Below are 19,721 nucleotides of genomic sequence, written 5' to 3' on the forward strand. Positions count from 1 at the left end.
CGATAGATATGCTGTGATTGAATCATCAAGCATTATCCGAATTTAGTATTCGTTGAATATCTTGAATTGATGTTAGTATCAAGGAATGCAGATCATGGAATCTTTTTCGACATGATCCTCGATAATATTAAATTGGAATTAGTAACTAATAATAAGATGGAATTTAGAAATTCTTTTAGAAGAAGTTTAATTTTGAATGAGGCTTGGAGTTAGTAACTTTTTCTTTGTTTTTAATTTTTATACAATATAACATTTATACAATTTGTCAATTCCAGCCGAGGACTGCAGTTTCGTGCTTATTAGCACTCATCAGCCCGGCATAGGAGTGACTGAGCTGGAGGTGGAAAACCTCTTAAGGAAGTCGAGAGTGCATTTAGGCATTAGCACTCTAGGCTTCTGTAAGAGGTTTTGCACCTCCAGCTCAGTCACTCCTATGCCGGGCTGATGAGTGCTAATAAGCACGAAACTGCAGTCCTCGGCTGGAATTGACTGAGCTGGCAGTGTATTTCATGTATTTTTGCCTTAGCCCTGGCAATAGGGCGGTAACTTACTGAATATACCTGCCTTGCCTTCAATATTCGAGTTAAACCGAACCATTGTTTCGGTCACTCGTCCGGTCAGTGCTAATTTTGTATTAACTACCAGTTTGTTTGGCACTCTAGGCTTCCTTAAGAGGTTTTCCACCTCCAGCTCAGTCACTCTTATGCCGGGCTGATGAGTGCTAATAAGCATGAAACTGCAGTCCTTGGCTGGAATTGACATTGTTGTGTACTCAGTGTACAAAAGTATGTGTTCATATATAACATAAAACAATTGTTTGACTTATTTGTGGTTTCAAACATAAAGAAAATTCTAATTTAAAATTGCTATTTTTTTGTCCACTAAAAATTATGTTATTATTCGTGGCATGTTAAATGAGTTTTGAACTACTCATCTACATTGAAATTGCTTTATCTTTGTTTACCATTAAAGTATGATTACTGCCTTAAAAACAGCTTAGTGAGTATGTTTCTATTAATTTTGAAAATATCATGTATGCTTATAAATGCAAAACAATTAATGTCTAACATCCTTTGTCAGTTAAAAAAGGAAACCTGATTTATAAAATCAAAACTCCAATACAAAATCTAATTTAAGTTAAAAAAAATATTTAATTCTTTAAAATTAAAACAAAACAAACTCTGATTATAAAAGTTATCCAGTAATTTTATTTTGCATTACATGAATAGTTTGTCTATTTTTTAATTATTATTATTATTATTATTATTTTTACAGGCATTGAATTCTATTTATCTGAATCCATTTCCAAAAGCTGAAAAAACTTTACACCCAAAAAGGATGTTTTTGAAACAGGTTTGGCCATTTGCATTCGGTTTTGCCTTTTTCATATTTGCTTGCTGTGTTGTTGCTCAACTTACAATGGAAAAAGAATATGAAATAAAGGTAATATTACATAATAATTTGAATTAAAACAATGTCAAGTTAAGGTTATTGTTGTTTGACGATCTTGAGGAACACAATTGTAGTTATTTAATTGCAAAGTTTATAGTTAAATTGGTGTTAAGCTGTGATTTTGTCGTCACTGAATTTACAAACCAAATGCACAAAACAATGCACACAACATGCATAGTACTTGACAGAATATTCAACTGGCCAAGAAATTTTATTTTTAACTCTATCCCCTTTTTGTTTACAGGGTCGAAAAATTTCATTTTTCCTATTTTTGAGGCACTGTAAACTATAAAGGGTAAAGAAACTCTCAATTACAGTTAGATTTTATTATTAGCGTAATTCTAGTGATTAATTTTTGCCATATTTGATTTTGCGTTTTCGCCCTCTAAGCAAGTTATCATTCTTTGAAATTAGTAAAAATTTTACGTTTGACCTTAAACTTCGGCCTGTTGCTATTATTTTAATTATTGAGTAACTCAGCATGTGAGACTATTATCTTATGTACTTTAACATCAAAATGTAAAACTAACTGCCGTAAACGTAATTCAATCAGGTTTAGGCCAAAATTTGAAGGTCTGAAAACCCCATTTTTGACTACAAATACGACTTATGATAACCTCTAATAATCAAAGGTCAAAGGGCTGGTTAGAGAAAAATTAAAAATGGTTTTAAACATCTTTCAAACGTAGCTTTTAGGGATATGAGTTTCAAAAAAGTAAAAACGGTCAGCTGCAGCCGTCCAATAAATCTGTATGGATTGATCCGGTAACATACATACAGTGGCTCCCAAAAGTGTTCGTACACCTACGACTTTCAATGAAATAGGACCCTATCCATTGGTTAGAATTAATATTTCGGAAAAGTTATTTAATTATAAGATCTATGATCAGTTTTCAACAAAACTACATGATTTTTTTAAAAAATATATTAAAACTTAATTTTTTAAAAATCAAAAGCCAAAAAGTCCCGGAAATTTTATCTCACAAAAGTATTCCTACACTTTAAAAAATCTCTATATATTATTGAATAATCTAACCTTTTATTAAGTTGTTATTTAGTAGAATATCATGCAGTATGAACAACACCTTTTAAACATCTGGGAATAGATTTCATTCTTTTTTTCTTTCCTTTTTTTTGCATAATTTCTGAGTAAGTGTTTAACCACACTCCAAGTTGTTTCTAGCTCTATTTTCGTTTCAAAGCTGTGTTTTCGTATGCTAGCCTCCAGATATCTCTTAAACCTTACCTTAAGTTCAAATCTGGAGATTGAAGGGGTATTTTCTAAACTTTAGGACAATTTTTGAGGCACTAGACACAAACGTTGAAAACCGTGTGCTTCTTATCGTTATCTTGATAAAAAAAAGTTGTTTCTGATGATCAAATTTTCGGCTAAGAGTTTAAAATTCGTTTTCAAAATATTTAAATGAACCGCATGATTCATTATTACATAAAAAAAATCCAAACCAACAACAGGGACGTAGCCAAGGGGGGGGGGGGGGTCCATGGGGTCCGGACCCCCCCTTCCTGATAGGTCACTGTCCTCCTGCACTAACATAAACAGAATTTTCCAACAAAAAAAATATTTTTTGGAAAAAATTTTTTGTTCTAAATATTTTTATTAATCGACAACTTTCTCACGTTCAGTTTAGTTCAGAACAATAGAACCTCTTGGATTGGTGGTAATTGGGGGAGGGGGGGACATAAGTCTTCAACCCGTGGTCCGCGTCTTTGTTCGCGTCGCAGAACTGCCGAAAAGGAGACATTATCTTTGTCTCCTACCTCGCAAGAAAATCGCCCAGCAGCGAGCAGCGAGTGAATTCCGAGTTCTCAGATTTAAAACCCTGCCCCTCCCCGCAAGGAATCGCCGGCAGCTCGTAAACAAACATTTGTTGTCAACGAAAGATTGATGAGAGTCATCAATGATGAAAATGGTCGGTTTAAAAAATAATTGTCATAAAAAATATTGTCAGAAATTTAATTTCCAAAATCGCAGTTTTAGACGATCTTCGGAATGTGAGGATGAGGAAGGTTAAATGGCTGTCCTCCCCTTGGAATTTTTCGAAATTGAAATTGTTTAAACAAAAGTTGACCTTTAATGATGGGGAGGGAAGGTTCGGAAGCACTATTGCAGAAACTTCTCAAAACTGAAATCATAACTACGCAATTATTAGCAATCTTTGATGACGTTATGGGAAGGGGTGAGATTCAAGAATCATTCCTCGGAAATTTTTCAAATAAAAGTTTTGAAAACTTTTTTGTGGGCAATTTTCGATGATATTATAGGGATCAGGTTTTTAGGGCTTTTCCTATGAACTCTTTTGAAATTAGAGTCCTAAAAACACAAATATCTAAATTTTTAATATTCACCGTTGCCTTAGATTTTAATCTGCTTGAAATTCAAGAGCCTACAGCCCCAGTCAAACATTTCATTGTTTTAGACTGAATCTCCAGCAGAATTCTTGTTTTAACCTTCGTTTTTTCCCTTCAACCGTTTAACAACTTCTCGTGCGACGATTACAATCGTTTAAATCTCTCTCTCTCTATTTTGACTTTTCATCTGTTTGAACCATATTTCGGAGGCTCATACATTTTTCACCATTTAGGTGTGAAATTTTCATGTTAAGGAAAAAAAAAATAAGAAAAACAAACAGAAAAACATCAGCTCCCCAGAAATTATCTTGTTTATTTATAAATTTATACATTTTTTAGTTTAAAGCTTGCCATGAGTTTCTATAATGCACTAAGTACTGTAAAAGCACTTATTTTCGCAAGGCTTTAATTTTCGCGATTTTCGCAAAACCCCTCGTAATCGCGAAAAAACTTAAAACTCATGAAATATCTTTTTGAGTCGAATTTTTCAACTTTCGGTTCTGTTTACATAAAATTCTCGACATTTTCAGCTCGTAAAATCACCGTTATCTTCATTTTCGCGAAAATTAACGTAATCGTGAAAAGCTACTGTAAATAGCTTTTTGTTTCTGTTTAAAAATGTCGAAACATTCATCTCAGCGGCTCTTAGTTGGTTTATCTTAATAATACAGATGATTTCTGATTTTTTTTCTAACTATTTTGTTTAATACGCATTTTCTTCTCAATTTTTGCAGAATAAAAATTTCATTTACATTATTTTTTTTTAATCTTTAACGCTGTGTTCCTTTCGTTACATTATTAAAATCAAATTGGCGATTTACTAAAATCAATGCTTACCCCTTTGCCCACCCCCTCCTGGTGACTTGGAACACGCCGTGGGAGGTCACTGAGATCTCTCACAAAATTCACAATTTGGCAAATTTTGCCTGACGATTCCGCAAATTCGGAGACATAATGGAAATATTTAAATGCCTAAATGTAACTATTTACTAGATGTAAGTACGTCTGTGTGTTTACGCGTATTTTAACATTTGGCAAAATTTGGAGCTCCGTTCGGGAATTTGAGAACTTCTCATCTCCCAAAAATTTAAGTTCCGGGCGCTCCTGTTGGTGATGATCCTACTGATGATTCTCCTTCGTTTAAAATTATTTTAAAGTCTCTGTAATTAGTTAAAGATATGCAATAACTAAAAAAAACCTTTCACTTGCAACTTTTGCAGACTACAATAATAGAATAGAACAGGGGATATCGTGGTGCGCCTTCTTCATTTGTAGATGGTGCCAGAATTTTTTTTCCCGGAGAACTTTTTTTTTTCAGACGCTTGATCGCAATATTTTTCTCAATTTTGATTTGGCAATTTTGCGCCCCTCAAATGTTTTACTCCGTGCCTGGGTACGGACTGATGGAGTATTAGTCCGGCCCTGGAAACAAAAGTGCAGGCCATCTTTGCTAGGACATTAAGGAAAGGAATCAGGTTCTTTTTAATCTCCCTCCCGGAAACTTTTTGGAATCAAAAACATTCCAAAAAGACAATCTTTGGTGTTTGTTAGAAGAAGGAATTTGGAGGCCTTCCTCCGGGAATTTTTCAAACTGTCAGTCTTAAAAACCTGATTGTAGACACCTCAGGTAGTGAGTGCTAGGGAAAGGAATGGGTTCAGTGACTTTCTTCCAGTAATTTTTGGTACCTAAACTTCCTAAAATCGCAATATTAGACCACTTTTCAATGGTGTTAAAGGAGCGGGGGCGGGGGGGGGGGGGAGGAGTTTCAAGACATTCCTCCAGAAGTTTCACCAAATTGAACCCCTAAAACGTGATTCTAGAATACCTCTATCACAGAAAAAGCTAAAAATAGGTTTGAGAATCTCCTTGGCTAAATCTCTATATTGTTTTAAATAAATATTATGAGCTCCCCCCCCCCCCCTTTGGCATGTGTAAACAGGGCCGGATTTGGAAGTGTGGAGCTTCCTCAATTTTCATCTGGTTTTAGGTCTGCTTGGGTTTTCTGGAATGACGAGGTCATGTGTTTTCTGCTGATTTTTAATCTTAATATTGATAATTCTGTGAACTTAGCAATAACTTGCAGGAAAAGCTTTTTCTATACAGGAAAAAATGCAATTTATTCGAAAATTAGAAAATATCGAATGCCAATGACCAATTAACATCGAACTTTCCCTTTGTTAATCTACATGAGTGACTGCCACTATTTGAAGGAATCGTAATTCTATCATCTGCGTATGAAAAAATCCTATATTTTATAGAGTACTAAAATTAATTTTTTTTCCAATTGAGGAAACGTTTATGTAATAGAGATATAAGGTTTTTTTTCTGTTAGGCTTTACAAATGTTATTTTTAAACAAGGTATTGTTTCAGCAAACAGTGAAATTATTTTTTGTTTTTTACTTTCTTCTATATCTAATATATAGAAGAAAGTATTGGATTCGTGCAAATTTTCGAATTTCGAATTTTGACGGATTCGAACGTTTTGAGGTGTGTTGAGTCCATTTCGACTATTTTTGGAAAATGTCTGTCTGTCTGTGTGTGTGTATGTGTGTGTGTGTGTGTGGGTGTGTGTCACGTCTGTGTGTGACCAGTTTTTTGTGACCGCTCTACAGCAAAAACTACCGCATGAAATCGAACGAAATTTGGTACACATATGTGCCCCTATGTGAACTTGTGCCCATTGGTTTTTGGCGCGAATTCCTCCAAGGGGGGTGGAGCAATGGGACGCTTTTTGAGTAACGCGTGCTTGATATTCCTCAGGAAGTAACTGGTGGAATCAAACAAAATTTGGTCCATATGTTGCCATTAACAGGAACAGGTGCTGATTCACTTTTGGTGTCAATAACTCAAACGGGGGTTGAGTTATAGAACATTTTTTGTCGTCAATTGTGACTGCTGTATCTCAAGAAATAACGAACGGAATCAAACAAAAATTTTTTGACAAGTAGCCCTTAGTGGGTATAAGAGCTGATTTTATTTTGGTGTCAACAGCTAAAAAGGGGGTAGCGCAATCGCCCGTTCTTTTTTTCCATTGTGAGTGCCGTATCTCAAGAAGTAATGCTGCGTTCTGGTTGAAATTTGTAATATATGTGAATCCATATGTAAACAGGCTTTGGTTCAATTTTGACGCCAATCGCTCCAAGAGGTGTTGATTTATTTATTTATTTTTTTTTTTGCGAATAAAAATAGCTTTATTAATGCAACAATAAGAAAGATAAATCGTAATGGATTGTGGTCTGCGTATTTCTCGTGATTTTAATTGTATGGAAATGATCGGAAATATTATTTCAATGATTTAAAATTTTAAACTGTTGCCATCTTATGTTTGTTCACAAATAAAATATTTGTAATTAATTCAAGCAAGGCTCTTAAAATAACTTTCAATTTTCGCTCTTTGCTTTGCTTTTGCAATAACTCAGGCATTGGGATGGTCGTCAAGTTTTTGCATGTGTAATTTTGTTTTTGTTGGGAATATTGCTTCCTCGTCAAGCATGGGGAGGGATCAGGAAAAAAAAAGAAAAATATAGAAGAAAGTTTCGGGATGGCCACAACATGCTAGTTTTTTTTTTTTTTGTTAGCCAGCTATCTATACATATAATAAAATAAGATGTTTGTGTGTGGGTGTGGCGCGCATTCCGGGAAAACGGTAAGGCCTAGAAAGATGAAATTTGGTATACAGGTGCAGTTTTTGCTGAAGATGTGTACCTCGGGCTTCGATTTTTGATATTTTAGTTAGAAAAGAAGTTATTTAATGTTTCATGTGATTTTTAGCACTTTTTAGTACTTTTAACCTCACAGACCCCGAACCAATCACGCCAGAGAAATATTTTTTGTAGATAAAAATAATTTTGAAAATAGAGCAATTTTCGTATTTTTTTATGAATTTTTGAAAAAACCTTTATTTTGCACTTTTTTCTGGGTTTAATTTTTTTCTAAACGCATCCCGTGAAAAATATAATAGCCTCTTTTCCACAATTTTACTATGTAGTTTCGTCCTCTACAGAAAAAAAAAGTTTTCAAAAATATTCAAAAGTTTTTTTTTAGCAATTTTTTAAAGACAGAACGAAGATATGAGCTGTCGCTTCACCGAAGATCTGCTGTTCGCTGACCGCTTCAAATATGACGTAACGCACCCACGTGATCTAACTGAAGTAACTTGCTTTTTTCTTTTCTTCCTTTCGAAGGATTCATTCGCATTTTTTATTTCCAGGTATTTCAATTGTTTCTCCCGTTTTTCTCTCCCCCCCCCCCCCCCCGGACGTTTTGCTAAACATTCGATTTTGGTTAATAAGACGGACCACATCGGGACGGGATCGTTTTGGTCCTAGTCACTTTTTTTTTATTTCAATAAACGCGATGATTTTTATACTTTTGCAAACTCTGGGTACCACAGAGACACCAATTTTTTGTGATATTTTAATAATTAAGTAAGCGCGCTTTTTTTTGCATGATTTTCTTTTTGTTAGGGAACACGATTGGAGGTTAGATCAAAATAAATAGAGATAGATGAGAAAATTTAGAGATAGATAGAATAGGTAGATAGATAGACATTGAGTGCACAAAAAATGGTTTTTCTTGCGAATTAATACTTTTTTCTTTGAAAAAAAGATTGTTAATTACTATCAGAGGTAAATTTGCATGTGTCTAGAGAAAGATAAATCTACAGGTCGGTGTACAGTGAGAGATAGACAGACCCGTTATTTAAAGAACAACAACAGGGAGGTCATAGCCCCCCCCCCCCCCGCTGCTACGATTTGAAAACAATGTTTTCACACAAAAATAGACACGATTTTTGTAATTTTCCGACTTCTTGGCGTAAAATGGTGAATGACAAATAAGCCAAACAACCGCCGTAGGCAGCTGCTTGTATATAAATAAAAAAAGATTGTTCATTACTGTCAGAGGTAGATACGCATAGATTGTATAGATAGGTAGATAGACAAATGTAGAGGTTGATATAGTAGATGGACAGCAAGAAAGAGACATGCCGTCATTTAAGGAACTTCAACGGGGTGTCAATGCCCCCCCCCCCCCCCACACCATGACTTTGAAAAAACAATGCTTTCACGTAAAAATGGAAGTGTTTTTTGTTATTTTTCGACAAAATTTGCATGAAGAGCAAGCCGTTTGTGTCTCACCCCCCCCCCTCCTTTAAAAATATTCCAAACGACATTACTAGAGAAAGATCTAGAAAATATTTTATTTAAAATAATAAAGATACGGAAAAAGATTGACCCACGAAATTTATTTAAGCAGCCGCCCAAGGTGGTAACATTGGCATTAAAAAAGCGAATGATAATATTGATACATAGAGAAAAACATCGATTATTACCGTCGCTAAATTGTCTAAGCAGCCGCCGAAGGCGGCAATCCTGACGTAAAACGGCGAACCAGCTGTTCGCCGCAGGCGGCTAGTTATAAATATAAGTTTAAAAGTAGTTTAAAATGTAATATTCCATCGTGTATTCCTAATACAGTAAGAGGCCATGGTTTTAGCAAATAAAAACATAAAGTTATACTGCCTAACACAAAAGTCAAAATTGTTTCATCGTGTTACGGATCGCTTCTAAATTCTTCAATTACTCCTGATTCTAAAAAATATTACATTAAATATTTACTCACCAATCTTTTAGCAGACTTAAAAAAGGGAGGGATGTCTTTAGCAGAGATCAAAATCATTTTGTAATATGAAAATAAAAGTCAATTTTTAAAGTGTAAGGAACAATAAAAAATTAAGTTGACAAAATAATAGATACTAATTATAGGATAATGAATAAAATCAAGTGTAAAAAATAAAATAATGTTAGGCAGACCTGTGCTTGAAAAAATCTTCACTTACTGTCATTATTTAACCTTTTTTATTTGATGAAAATATCATTAGTTTGTATATTTCTAGAATGGTAAACGTTATGCTTTTGCTGGAACGTTTACCATAAGACTGTTTAACATTTACCGGTTTGAATAAGGTTCCTGCCTGTTTCAAAATTGGCTTGAGGTGCTGACACAGAAGTATATTGGAGCATTCAGTTAACATTCCCTTTAATTCAATGACAAATATACATTACATTTTCACAAAAATCTATAATCTATATTGTGCATAGTAAGTAAACAAATTTCTGAAATTTACAGCTTATTCCCAGTTGTTTACAATGAAAGATGTTCAAAAATGTTTTTTGTTTTCTTCAATTTGTTGCTAGACCATGTGTGGGTAATTTTAATCTCTATTTGAAAAGGCCAAAAGAAGAGCCCCTTTTGTGCAGGGATGAAAATCTTCCGCGGATAAGGGATTTTTTGCTTTTTGTATTTTTTCTTTTATTTCCGCGCAATTTTCAAAGACGACATATATCAGTCACATCCTCAGTGAGACGATGTGAAACGATATAGGGAGATATCAGAACTCTTGGTTAAACGATATCGTTTACGATACAAAAACCGGGAATCGTCTTAATGCCGCGTATGTACATATGATATCGCCACAATGTCACGAAATCAATATAGGAAAATATCAGTGTTAAACAATAATGCCACAGTATTGTTTACATCATCGGTACCAGGGATGAAAATCTTCTGCGGGGGGGGGGGGATTCGCGATTTTCCCTTTTTTTGTATTTTTCCATTTTCTGGCCGAGGGTTTTCAAGCAATCAATCTCCCCCATCCCCTGCCATGATTTTTGTTGACTCACATGTTCTTTCTGAGGTAGAAAGAAGGGAGGAACTTCGTTTCCTGAGTGGGGAGGAGGGAAAGACTTGGAGAATGACGTAGCAATCGTCAGCGTTTACGCGTTTTCAAAAACCGATTGCATCCACTTCCATAACACTCGCTCATTTCTATCCACTATGCCATCCTACCACTCAGACCTTTACAACTTTTGTAGACTTATTTTCAACCCCTTCTTGTATTTTGTTTTTTGCTGAAGACTTGTACGCTTATTGTTTTGCCACACCCATTTTACTGTTGGCATAATTAAAGTTAAGTTTAAAATCCAAAAATTAAGATATTTAAACTAAGCCAACATTAACTGGCCGTGTAATGTCAAGTTGGAGACAAGCAAAAAAAACATGTTTCAGAAAAATACATTTATTAAATATGACTAGAATTTTTATAACATCCCCATAAAATAACATCCCCAAAATATCATAACAAAAGTGGTTCCAGTAAATAAAGGAAAAATGTCACCAATATGTCGATGTAGTCGCGGCCGGTCCGAAGGATCAACTTGAAGACTCACAAAAGGTCGCCCGGATCACACTTCAGGAATGTCCGTAATGGAAAGGCATCATTAGACAGTTCGTAGATCGGTGAACATCTCAGGTAGACACATAGGAACTCACTTCCCCGGCAATATTAATTGGCCGGACACAACACAAGTGTTTCTTCACCTGGACTCATACTAATTCCAGGACTTGGAAGATTTAGTTTCACATACCACAAAAAAACCCCGCTAGCATCGCGGGGAAAACCCCCCCCCCACACGTGAGCCGGACTAGGCTTCACGATCAAAACAACAACTGGGGATCGTTGAGAGAAGAGCGAGTGCTGCCTGCCACTCGCCACAATATATATGTTTTATCAACCAATGAGATTCCATGCCTCGATGACGTCAGCACACTAACTTCTACTTCGACCATCACTCATTTGTTTATTCCACTGCCGCGAATATTTGTACTCCTCTCCATAGCACGTGCGGTCAACAAGTGGAATTAATTCGAATCAATCAGGTGACAACTCAACTCTTTCTGAATCGACACATCGGGACATGCAATCTTCGATGGTTTCAGTAAACAGTCGCCATTAATTATGGCGTGGGGGAATTGTCGATTGAAGTGTCAGCACCAACTAGTTGACAAGTTCTACTTTTACCAGACTGGGCTTAAAGTAGGTACACTTAACTTTAAATTATTTTAAATTATCGGCTGTGGACCGAGAATAAAAATAAAATAATATTTATGCCAACAAATTCCCCCCTTCTCGGTCACACAGCACGATACACTTCAAAACGACATGAAAACTGACATATTTCAAACAACAATTTAAAAAAAATTTTAAAACACTTTTGAGAAACATTGAAAAATTTACACATTTGAATATTAAACTTTTACATTTTCATAATTACCAAAAATGAGTTTGCACATTTTTTTCAATGTACCCCGAGTCAGAGGCTTGGTAAACGTATCCGCAGGATTTTCTGCGCTTTTCACATATTTTAATTCAAATGTATTCTCATCTACTAAGTTTCTCAAAAAATGATACCTGACATCAATATGCTTTTGTTCTGAAATTTTCTATAGGGGAATTTGAAGATTCTATTGCAGCTATATTGTCACAATTAATTACAGACCCGTTAAATTTATATCCAGCTATTTCAAAATGGGGTTTCTTCTAAAATTCTTTTTAACCACACCACCTCTTTTGCAGCTTCTGTCAAAGAGATATACTCAGCTTCCATGGTGGACAATGAAACACACTTTTGTTTAAATGTTCGCCAGATAATAGGTACTTTGTCAATGTAAATAATAATTCCCCCCATCGAAATCCTATCGTCCCTATTTGCAGCATAGTCTGAGTCAGAAAAACTATTGATTTTTATTTCATTTATTGCAGATAGACTTAATTTATAATAATTTGTATATTTTAAATAACCTAAAAGTCTTAATAAACACTGCCAATGTTTTTTACCCGGATTTGCCTGAAATTGAGATAATAGATTAACTGTATAGGCAATATCCGGTCTAGTTTTCCCTGCTATATAGGACAAACATCCCAATAAATTGCGATAAGGTACTTTCTCCATTTCTTTTATTTCTTGGTCCGTTTTTGGACAATCACCTAAAGACAAAATTGTACCTTTCGCTATTGGGAGGGTCAAGTATGGGTATTGATACTTTTCAAAATTTTCACAAACTGTCTTAATGTAAGAATTTTGGTGTATAAAAATTCCCCCATTGATTTCTTCAAATTCTACCCCCAATAATTTTTTAGTTCTCCCTAATTCTTTAATATCGTAATGTTTTGATAAATCCTGAATTGTTTCCTGAATTATGATTTCATTTTTTCCAAAAATTATTATATCATCTACATACATCAATAAAAACACATTTCTGTTTCTTGTATAAACACAGTTACTACATTTAAATTTCATAAAATTTAGACCTTGGAGAACCCTGTCAATTTCCAGGTACCAATTTCTCCCCGATTGATGGAGACCATATAGCGATTTCTTTAGACGGCATACCCAGTCTTCTTTTCCCTGGATTACAAAACCCTGTGGTTGTCGCATATAGATTTCTTCATGCAAATCAGCATAAAGATATGCGTTTTTTACGTCTAATTGAAAATGGCTCCAACCCAGGAATATCACCAGAATTGAGAAAAACATTCTGATCAGGGAGAAATTGATAACTGGGGAGAAAACCTGAGAATACGATTCTCCTGCCACCTGTCTATTTCCCATTGCAACCAATCTGCTTTTAAACCTGGCAATTTCCCCTTTAGCATTCCTCTTCAAGTCATAGACCCACTTATTACCAAGTACTGGTTTACCAACTGGCTGGGGAACTAACTGCCACACCCCCCTTTCTTGAATCACTTTCATTTCTTCCGACATGGCTTCTTGCCAATGTTTTACTTCTGGGGTTTTCAAGCATTGATTATAGTTTTGGGGAATTAGCACTTCTGACAAATTTGCCTCTGGTTTTGGGTTCCATTTGTTCATTAGGGGAATTAAAAAATCAAACAAAGGATTATAAGGTACATTTTTGCTTTTGAAATCAAATAGCTCAGGATTGTAAACAATGTTATTCTTCTTACAATATTTTTCTACATCATTGGGTGACCTCAACCTTGTTTTATTTCCCTTTTCATAGTAGTAGATATCAGTACGGTCCCCTTTCTTTCTTTTTACTGCATCCCTTACCCATTCAATTTCCTCACAAGGGGTGGGAGCCTTTCTTTCATCTATCTCTTTATCTAAGAGAACTTTACTAATAGGTTTAATAAAAGAATAATCATCATCATTGTCTACATTCCCATTCAAGTTTGATTTCTCCCAAATTAAATTTTCCCTGAAGTCCACATTGATAGTTTCAAAAATTTTCTTTAGCTCTGGGTCCCAAATTCTGTACCCTTTTGCTTGGGTTGCGTAGCCCACCATTATGCCCTTCTTACTCCTTGAGTCAAATTTCTTTAGATTTTGTTTTGGCATGCCTCTGTAGGCAATACATCCAAACCTCCGAAAATGCCTTACTGAAGGCTTGTTTCCCCAGAACAGCTCAAATGGGGTTTTCCCCCTTTCTTTTAGGACTGTTCTATTCCTGACATAATTAAAGCATAAGGCGGCTTCCGCCCAAAATTCTTCCTTTAGTCCAGAGTCTTTCAGCATCGCCCTAACCCCATTCATCAAGGTCAAATTGTATCTTTCTACTAACCCGTTCTGTTCGGGAGTATAAGGGTTGGTTCTTTCTATGCTGATGCCTTCTTTAATTAAGTGGGTCTCAAAATTAGAATTTGTAAATTCCCCCCCATTATCAGACCTTATGGCCAAAATTTTCTTGTTGAGGGCTCTCTCTACATGCCTCTGGTATCTAAGGAAATATCCAAAAGCTTCATCTTTTGACTTTAGAAAGTAAATAGTGGACTTCCTTGAGAAATCATCAATTATGGAAAAAATATATCTTTTCCCCCCTAGTGACTCCACCGGAAATGGCCCTGCTAGATCCATGAAAAGAAGCTCAAGTTGTCTTCTCGACCTTATCCCTGGAGTGGGCTTAAATGAACACCTTCTTTTCTTTGCAATAATACAAGGCTCACAATCTGGCCGGTTTCTACCTTTTATATTAAGTCCTTTGACACAGTTCTTCTTTTCAGTTTCCAAGATACTGTCATAATTAATATGGCAAAACCGTTCATGCCACAACTCCAGGTCTAATCCTTTGACCTCGGTTACATTTACATTTGGTGGTGAGTCACTACTTTGATTACTTAAAAATGAGGTGGGTTTTGCAAAATACAATTTATCAATTAAAAATGCAGAAAAAAGTTTGATACCATCATTGTTAAAAATACATATTTTACCAGGATACCACCTTAAAGAAAAACCAAGACTGTCTATCCTGGATCCGGAAAGCAAATTTCGTCTAAGTGTTGGAGCATAATAGACCTCATTCAATGTGATGGTTACTAGCTTACCATCTGTTTTAATTTCGAAAACAATTTTCCCTACCCCCTCGACTTGACTATTTACATTGCCCACAGCTACCTCCATTTTTGTATTTTTAACAGGCCTCAATTCACAAAATAGGTCCCTATCTTTACAGAAATGTGCCGTGGCACCTGTATCCAGTAAAAATACTGGTATTTCCTCCTTCACATTTGTGTTGTTGGCCTGTACTCCTGATACTTTACTGATGGTGCAAAACATTCCAGCCTTAGGGGTATTACCTTGTTTGACAAAATTACGATTACCTTTATTTTGATTAGTTGGTTTTCTGCTCCAACACCAAGTCGAAATCTGCCCCTTTTTGCCACATGTGAAGCAAACTCTCGTTTCAAATTTATTTACATTTTCAACTTTCCGCCCTGTCTGGTGTTTATTTTGAACAGAAAAAGCATTAACACCTGAACTACTATTTCCAAAATTTTCATTTCCTAAAAATTTTAATCTCCCCTCTTCTGCCAAAAGTTCATTCAAAACATTTGAAAAGTTAAATTTACTTTCATCCCATCTATAAATATTTTGTACTATTCCCCTAAATTTTGATCTAAACTACGTATTAGTTGAAATCCCTTTAATTTCTCATCCATTTTATAGCCATTCTCCTCCAACTGTCGGAGCAAACACTTCAATCGAGCCGCGAACATTCCAATAGTTTCTTTTTCATTAATTCTACTAGAAAAAAACTCCTCCCACAATCCGGCAACACGGGCTAAAGACGGAGGTTCAAAATTCAATTTCAATGACGTCCATACCGCATATGGATCGTCTAAATCATCTATCAGTTGTTTTAGCTCATCCTCTATGTTGAGGTAAATAATCGCCACTGCTTGGCCCCTCCGTTTCTTTATTTCTGCCGAAATACCTTCTTCTAATTTTGTTTGGGTTAATTCTCATAAATCTCTTTCTATCAATACCATTTTCATATTTTTCGACCATGTTGCCCAATTGCAGGAGTTAAGTTTCTTAATGTTTCGATAGTCCCGTTCCATTATTCTGAAAACTTTTGCAAATTTGTCTCCAACTAAAAAGACATTCGACCGAGCTCTGCTACCACTCTGTTGGCATAATTAAAGTTAAGTTTAAAATCCAAAAATTAAGATATTTAAACTAAGCCAACATTAACTGGCCGTGTAATGTCAAGTTGGAGACAAGCAAAAAAACATGTTTCAGAAAAATACATTTATTAAATATGACTAGAATTTTTATAACATCCCCATAAAATAACATCCCCAAAATATCATAACAAAAGTGGTTCCAGTAAATAAAGGAAAAATGTCACCAATATGTCGATGTAGTCGCGGCCGGTCCGAAGGATCAACTTGAAGACTCACAAAAGGTCGCCCGGATCACACTTCAGGAATGTCCGTAATGGAAAGGCAACATTAGACAGTTCGTAGATCGGTGAACATCTCAGGTAGACACATAGGAACTCACTTCCCCGGCAATATTAATTGGCCGGACACAACACAAGTGTTTCTTCACCTGGACTCATACTAATTCCAGGACTTGGAAGATTTAGTTTCACATACCACAAAAAAACCCCGCTAGCATCGCGGGGAAAACCCCCCCCCACACGTGAGCCGGACTAGGCTTCACGATCAAAACAACAACTGGGGATCGTTGAGAGAAGAGCGAGTGCTGCCTGCCACTCGCCACAATATATATGTTTTATCAACCAATGAGATTCCATGCCTCGATGACGTCAGCACACTAACTTCTACTTCGACCATCACTCATTTGTTTATTCCACTGCCGCGAATATTTGTACTCCTCTCCATAGCACGTGCGGTCAACAAGTGGAATTAATTCGAATCAATCAGGTGACAACTCAACTCTTTCTGAATCGACACATCGGGACATGCAATCTTCGATGGTTTCAGTAAACAGTCGCCATTAATTATGGCGTGGGGGAATTGTCGATTGAAGTGTCAGCACCAACTAGTTGACAAGTTCTACTTTTACCAGACTGGGCTTAAAGTAGGTACACTTAACTTTAAATTATTTTAAATTATCGGCTGTGGACCGAGAATAAAAATAAAATAATATTTATGCCAACATTTACAGTCACTTACAAGCGATCGCGCCAATGTCCCCTCACCTCCCTTCTTCCCCGACCTTCCTATCAGGATTTTTGCTGAGGCAATCTTTCTTTCTTGGGTAGAAAGGAGGAAGTAACTTGCTGTTGGTGGGGAAATGCTGAAGAGTGACGGTGCAATTGTTAGATGTAGCTTTTAAAATCCGATTGCATCTGCTTCTTTAACACTGTCTCATTTTTGTCTGCTATGCCATTCTACTGCTTAAACATAAATACCTTTTTGTAGACTTATTTTCAACCCTTCTTATATATATATATATATATATATATTTTTTTTTTCTTCCTGAAGACTGGCATGCCCATTCAAGCCAACTTCATTTCTCAGATTTAGTTTTAATGCTTACCAAAAATATAGTTCTTGAAAATTTTACTGAATTCTAATTTATTTTAATTATATTATGTTATTTTATTATGATATGCATGTAAATATAGGAAATTAAAGATGCGTATACTCTCCCCAAGCATAATATAGTGTTGATAGTAATTATTTTTATGCTAATGTTTAAAATGACCATCAAAGCTCAGAAACAGTTTTAGATTGGTTTTAGTTTTTTTTTTTTTTTTTTTTAATTGATTTTTATACAATATACCCAGTTGCTCTACAAAACTTCAAAATGCTTCTCAAAATTACCACAGGTGCTCCTCAAATTGTTTCTCCAAGGTTGGTACTACTGATAATGTCATTTTGTAATTATGGTGTCTAATGATTCAGCTTGTATTGAGTGTTTAATTATATGGAAGTTTTATAGCATTTGATGTCACATTATAAAGTTTTAAATCTGTCTAGTTTATGGGCTATGTTAAATTAAAAATGATAAAAAGAATTGAAATATCTGTTAAAATCTTAAATAAATGCAACCTTTTTTTTTACATATGCTAGCCATTTTTACAAGTAAAAAAAGAATAAAACAATTTTTTTCTATTAATATTTAAAAGACAGCATAATATCAATATATATGTATAGTTTCACATAATATTGAGGAAAAAAAATCCAAGTTTTAAGTTGCGCAATTTTTCCTCTTTTTTGACTTTGGGCTGCTTTTATCCCTGTATGTGACAAAAGTTACAGAACAATTGTTTTCTTCTTTCTCCAGAGGTTCTTGGAAATGAAAATTTTTGCGAGTGATGCATTTTTTTTTTGTCCGGCACTGTACGTGTGACTCTGTGTAATAAATGAAAGTTTTCAGTAAATAAGAGAATTAATCTTAATATTAGAGTGAACTTCATGTAGCAAATTAAATAGATATTTTCCCTGCTTATTTGCATTTCATTTTTATTTCTTTTAGACAATGCTGGTAATAATGAGAATGAAAAGAACCCCATACTGGCTGAGCTTCTTTATCAGGAACTTATTAAATGGCGCTTTGATTGTATTTCTTTTAAGTTGCTGTTATAAGTTTTTGGTTCCAATAGATGTACCTTTGTTTGAAAATGCTAACTTGGGCATCATTTATTATCTTCTCATATGTTTCTTTATAAAATTGCTCTTGTTTTGCATGGTGTTCTCAATATTTTTCAGAAATAGTAAGTCTTGCTATGTTCATATATTTATCTAAGTACAATAAAAATTCTTGAAATTATAAATATTAAATATTTTATTATATACACTGAAGTGACAAAATTCATGGGATAGCAATATGCAAATATACAGATGGCAATAGCATCGCGTAGAACAGGTATAAATGCGCAGTGCTTTCGCAGAGCTTTCATTTGTGTTCAAGTTGTTCATGTGAAGATATTTTGACGTGATTATGACCGCACGACGGGAATTAACAGATTTTGAACGCGGAATGTTAATTGGAGCTAGACGCATGGGTCATGCCATTTTGGATATCGTTAGGGAATTCAACATTCCCAGGTCCACTGTGTCAAGAGTGTGCCGAGAGCATCGAATTTCAGGCATAACATCCCACCATGGACAGCGCAGTGGTCAACCGCGTGCACTTAACGACCGAGACCGGCGACGTCTGCGTAGAGTTGTGAATGCTAACAGACAAGCAACACTGCGTCAAATAACCGCAGAAATCAATGTGGGACATACGAGGGACGTGTCCGGTAGGACTGTGCGGCGAAATTTGTCTTCCTTGGGCTATGCCAGCAGAAGACCGACTCGAGTGCCTTTACTGACAGCACGACATCGCTTTCAGCGACTCTCGTGGTCACATGAGCATATCGATTGGTCCCTAGATGAATGGAAAACCGTGGCCTGGTCCTATGAGTCACGATTTTAGTTGCTAAGAGCTGATGGTAGGGTTCGAGTGTGGCGCAGACCCCACAAAGCCATGAACCCAAATTGTCAACAAGGCACTGTTCAAACTGGTGGTGGCAGCATAATGGTGTGGGCTGTTTTTACATGGCATGCACTTGGTCCTCTGGTGGGACTGAACCAAACAGTGACTGGAAATGCTTATGTTCAGCTACTTCGAGATCACTTGCAGCCATTCATGGACTTCATGTACCCCAACAACGATGGGATTTTTATGGATGACAATGCACCATGTCACCGGTCCACAACTGTTCGCGATTGGTTTGAAGAACATTCTGGACAATTCCAGCGAATGATCTGGCCACCTAGATCGCCCGACATGA

At 35.7% G+C, this 19,721-nt stretch overlaps 1 protein-coding gene across 1 annotated transcript in view; it reads left to right on the top strand.

Annotated features, from left to right (window-relative positions):
* LOC129217474 (uncharacterized) overlaps positions 1-18,688 on the top strand; it is a 43,100-nt gene extending 24,412 nt beyond the window's left edge. Inside the window, exons 5-6 of the mRNA XM_054851783.1 lie at positions 1,276-1,443; positions 18,419-18,688. Coding sequence (XP_054707758.1) covers positions 1,276-1,443; positions 18,419-18,688 — 438 coding nt within the window. The remainder of the gene's footprint in view (positions 1-1,275; positions 1,444-18,418) is intronic.
* Positions 18,689-19,721: the final 1,033 nt, after the last annotated feature.

The sequence above is a fragment of the Uloborus diversus genome, chromosome 1, assembly GCF_026930045.1.
Source record: "Uloborus diversus isolate 005 chromosome 1, Udiv.v.3.1, whole genome shotgun sequence".
NCBI lineage: Eukaryota > Metazoa > Arthropoda > Arachnida > Araneae > Uloboridae > Uloborus > Uloborus diversus.